The following is a 4,464-nucleotide window of genomic DNA, read 5'->3' on the forward strand; positions in this document are numbered from 1 at the left end:
AAAATACCTATTCAATTTTGTTATCCATTAGTCCACAACATCTGCATCAATTTTACCTTCATAATTTGGAATGCCAAAATTTACCTGCACCTTGAAAGGAGTATGAGTGCTGAATGGTTTTCCTCCTTCAAGGCTTCTTCCAACATGACCTTAATAGGATCTACATTTGGGTCTTTCATCTTTGGCCAGTTATGCCTCAAGGGAAGATAAATCGATAGATTATGCATCTCCAATCCCAACCTCTAATAACTAGACCATGTCCAATGTGACATGCAGGAGTGTACCAACTCTGATATCAATGATCTGAATTCAATAAGGAATTCATTAAAAATACAAGGCAAGCGAAAACCTACAAGTATTGCTCAACAAGAGGAGAAAGAACTTGAAAAGCCAGAGTTATATGCATCAAAAGTCACATTATCTTATCCAAAATTGAGTTTTAAACATCAACATGGAATTCCAATAGTCTTTGAAATCCAACATATTCGAAATGAAGAGTCTTTACAAAATAAAATAACAAACAAATTACAAATTTTTCAATAAAAAAAGGAATTTAGGTACCCCAACTTGGCGGGGCCATAACTTTCAACTCATAGCTTGAAATTTGAAATGACTTACACGGTTGGAAAGGTCTCGAAGAGAACTAAATTCAATCCCTTAACACAATGACCTTTAGCTTATTTATTTAAGAGACTAATGCCACTTTCAGCCCCAAATTCCACTCCAAAGACCTCCAAAAATGTGATCTACTAAAATGTAGAAAATATCAAAAAATAAGATTTTTCGGTATTTCTCAATTTTATCACCTCTGGTTTGTTTAGGATCATCCTCAGAAGCCTTTGGATTAGTAGACAATTAAAAAACCTGAGCGATCATAATAATCATAAAATAAATTTTTAATTTCATTTCTTTACCATGAATCATTTGAAGAACAATGATTAGAAGATAAACTGACATAAGAAGTCTACTTAATAGGGAGGGTCAACTATTAAAAACCATTTTTAATTGACTATATCTTACATATCGAAATCAAAACCTCTCCAAATTCAGATGATCTAAATCTTAAGAGAAAATGCTTGAGACATGTGTCAAGCTAATAGGATTCATAATTATTAAGATTGATTATCAAATTTCGGTTTTCATTTTAGATAATTATATATTTATTTCTTTAACATTCATTTAAGATACAATTAATTTGTTATTATTACATTTCAGTTATTTTGAATAATGTTCAAACAATGATATTTATTATAAATATAGATATTTGAATATATCTATCTAAAAGATGTTGGAAGATAGTGACCCTATTTATGTTGTGTAACACATTTAATATAGAAGGTTCAAGACAAATTATCTATCCACATCTTACAAAAAATATCTTTGTAATATTTTTTTATTTTTCAAAGATAGACCCTATTTATCTTGTGTAGCTTATTTAATATAGATGCTTCAAGAAAAATTATCTATCGACATCTTAATAAAAAATCTTTGAAATAATTTGTTTCTTTTTCAATAATAATGCAACCATAAGTTTATAAAAAAGTAAAACAAAATGTTTTTTTAAGACCCCATGGGGTAGCTAGCTAACCTGTGTAAAGAGGGGAGGTAGGACTCCCCAATTGAATAAGACACCTAGTCCAAATAAATTATTTACTTTTACTTTTACTTCAAAAATCTTTTTATTTTTCCATTTTCTTTACATGCATACTTACTTTTAGTTCCAAAGTTATTCTATTTTTCTATATATATTCATTTTTAATATCAGGTTTCTAAATATGTAAGCCACAACTTTTAAAAATAAATAAATTTAGATCTATAAATGTCAATCTAAACTGTAATAGAACATAATCAATTGAATAATAGAACTTTAAAATTTTAACATGATAATAATTGTAATTCATTCCTTACAATGATGTCAAAGAATGAATATAACATTTTTAACATAAGGTCTTCATGGTTATGTCATGATTCTAGAAGATAGGAAGGACGGCTGTAAGTCAAGCTTTATGGCATCTAGACAAAGGTGTAGACAAATGAAGAGTCTGAAAAAACAAGTCTAATAATGCAATTCTCTTGATTGTGGAATTAAATAAGGACTTTGAAGCGAACAGTTGGAATAGAATGGTAATATATACTCTCTTGTATGAACAAATCTGAGTGAAAATACAAAATATAGAGGAACAACCTAGCTTCTCTAAATTGGATAATTAGTGTTATAATCAAGTAAACGCCGAAGTATGGTAGAAATTTTCTGTTCAAGGAAAAAATTTCAAACTAAACGTTAGGAGAACAAAGGTTCAGGCTACGACTGGAGTTGTCCAATTTTTTCCAAGGCTATTGGGAAAAGGTAAAATTGAACAATCTCCACATATTTTCATAGAATAGTTATACAAACCATAAAATTTTACTGTTCATCAGCTTTCCTGAAAACTTAGAGCGAGACCGTAGTTGATAATGTTCAACAAGCAAAATCTATACAAATTTTGCAGAGCCTACAAAATCTTCAACAAAAACTGGCATCTCATTTTTTTGGGATTCCTTCCTTATAAGCACTGCCATCATCTGCAGTTACTCTGCTTCATAATATAGAGTTAAAGTAAGTAAACAGTTGCAGTTAAGAGAAAGAACATCATCATCAGTTTTAATGGTGAATCAGTCAACAGTAATAGTAATTTTATATCATGATAAGAGTATCACAATCATAGACAGAAGAAGACAAGGAAGAGTGCTTGCGACCTACAGAGCTAAGCAACTGGTTGTCTGCAAAATTGAAAGCTCTCTCAAAGCCCTCACTGCATCTTTCTGTAATGTTCTCCTTTCCACAGAAATTACATCCACTGAAATGAGTGATAAAAGGCTGCTTTTCCTTTCCCTCAAGGAAGTCCTCAAACCTATCTATAATATATTCAAAATATCCATGTAACACATAACTTGCTTCCAGGAACACATTATCCTCCGATTTTGTTTTGTTCTGGTTGAGAAGATACACTAAGGCGCTCTGATCATCAGGATCCCACTCTTTCGGTCTACTCTTTACAACTTTGTTCAGAGCCTTTTTAGAAGCCATTAAGTTTTCCGGCGCACCCAATTCCATCCACTTCTCCAAAAACTTGTGAGACCATTCGCAATTGCGAATCAGAAAAATCCCTGCATTCAGACCTATCCAGTCCGGATCCTCTCCATATATCTGAAATAGCAACCCCCAAAGAATTTTCATTTGTCGGAATGCACTACAGAGGTCAAGTATATTTCAGTACAAAATATCTCATCTACTTATTGGAGAGCAAGAAGGGTTAGAACTTATTATACCTTTTCCCAGGAGCCGGGGACGATGAGATTCTTGTTCCAGCTACTGTAAGTCTCAAATGGAATAGAAAAATTGAAATCTGTAAAAACAGCATCTGAATCCATCCACATAAACCAAGTCACAGATGGGTTGGCTTTCATGAGATGTATAAGAAGCGGATATCTCACCCACGTTCCAACAAATCCTTTCTGCCATACCTCTAAAGCATACCAGACCTTGCAGCCGTGCAGATTACAGTAGTCCACTTTATTTTTGTAAGACTTCATCATTACATTGTTACCCCGAGGACTAATACAAGGTGATGATCTCTCCCCTGTTACCAAAACGAACGGAGGAACACTCCCAAACGGCTTTTCCACCTGGTTCCTCACTCTTGTAAGAAGTGCTTTTGAACCATTCAAAACGTTCCCCGGCTGTCCATAGTCTGCAATCTTGACAAACTGTTTACGGCTTGTGATGGTGGTCTGTATAAAGCGGTTGAGTAGGTGGGCAGGCTTGGGATCGACATTTGATTCCATGTTTCCCAAGTTTCCAAGGGAGAGGAAAAGAAAGGCAGTGATGAGACATCCCATTACAAACGACTTTACAGACACCCATGTCACCATTTTGGTGTTTTCCCTGCTCATCGGCCACCACGTTCCCTATAAATGATGTTTTCCCTGCTCATCGGCCACCACGTTCCCTATAAGAAGAGAGCTGGGGTCGATACTCTAGTAAATGAATTGGGACCCAAGTGAAGTGCTGCTTGGAATGGGGGAGATACTTTGGCTTATCACATGATGACATTGATCTGTCAGCTTTGACTGAATTCCACCCAAAGGAATCGAAGAAAATTGCTTATGCTGTTCCACGACGCTCGTACACGCACCAGTCTTATCGTGAAGTGATTGGAAATTGGCATTTTAGGGTTTCAGTGTACACTCGGTATTTTGTTCATCATCTTTTGAATTTATTAAAATCTTTAACTATTGGCGAGCCCTGGTTGTGCTCATTGACTGGAGCATCTCGCCCGCCGGCTGCCGCCGATATATTTGGCTTTTCCATCCAAACACGACGATGAATTGAATCTTGTTGGATTTACACATCGCATGAATAATTTAAAAGAGAGGAGAAGATGCAATTACCTAATATTCTGAAGTTTGTTGAAATTTGATGTT

General features: G+C 34.6%; 1 protein-coding gene across 2 annotated transcripts; it reads right to left on the minus strand.

Moving 5' to 3' along the window:
• Positions 1 to 2,217: 2,217 nt before the first annotated feature.
• On the minus strand, positions 2,218 to 4,228 carry LOC131046572 (probable xyloglucan 6-xylosyltransferase 1). 2 transcript variants are annotated; one of them, XM_057980335.2, is made up of 3 exons: positions 3,310 to 4,227; positions 2,741 to 3,187; positions 2,218 to 2,573 (listed from the first exon to the last, which is right to left on the minus strand). In XM_057980335.2, the coding sequence occupies exons 1-3, from the start codon at positions 3,931 to 3,933 to the stop codon at positions 2,559 to 2,561; spliced, it is 1,086 nt and encodes a 361-aa protein (XP_057836318.2). In that variant the 5' UTR covers positions 3,934 to 4,227; the 3' UTR covers positions 2,218 to 2,558. The 2 variants fall into 2 exon arrangements, with proteins under 2 accessions (XP_057836318.2, XP_057836317.2); XM_057980334.2 differs by lacking the exon at positions 2,218 to 2,573 and having other exon boundaries at positions 2,649 to 3,187; positions 3,310 to 4,228.
• Positions 4,229 to 4,464: the final 236 nt, after the last annotated feature.

This window comes from Cryptomeria japonica, chromosome 2 (genome assembly GCF_030272615.1).
Source record: "Cryptomeria japonica chromosome 2, Sugi_1.0, whole genome shotgun sequence".
NCBI classification, from domain to species: domain Eukaryota; kingdom Viridiplantae; phylum Streptophyta; class Pinopsida; order Cupressales; family Cupressaceae; genus Cryptomeria; species Cryptomeria japonica.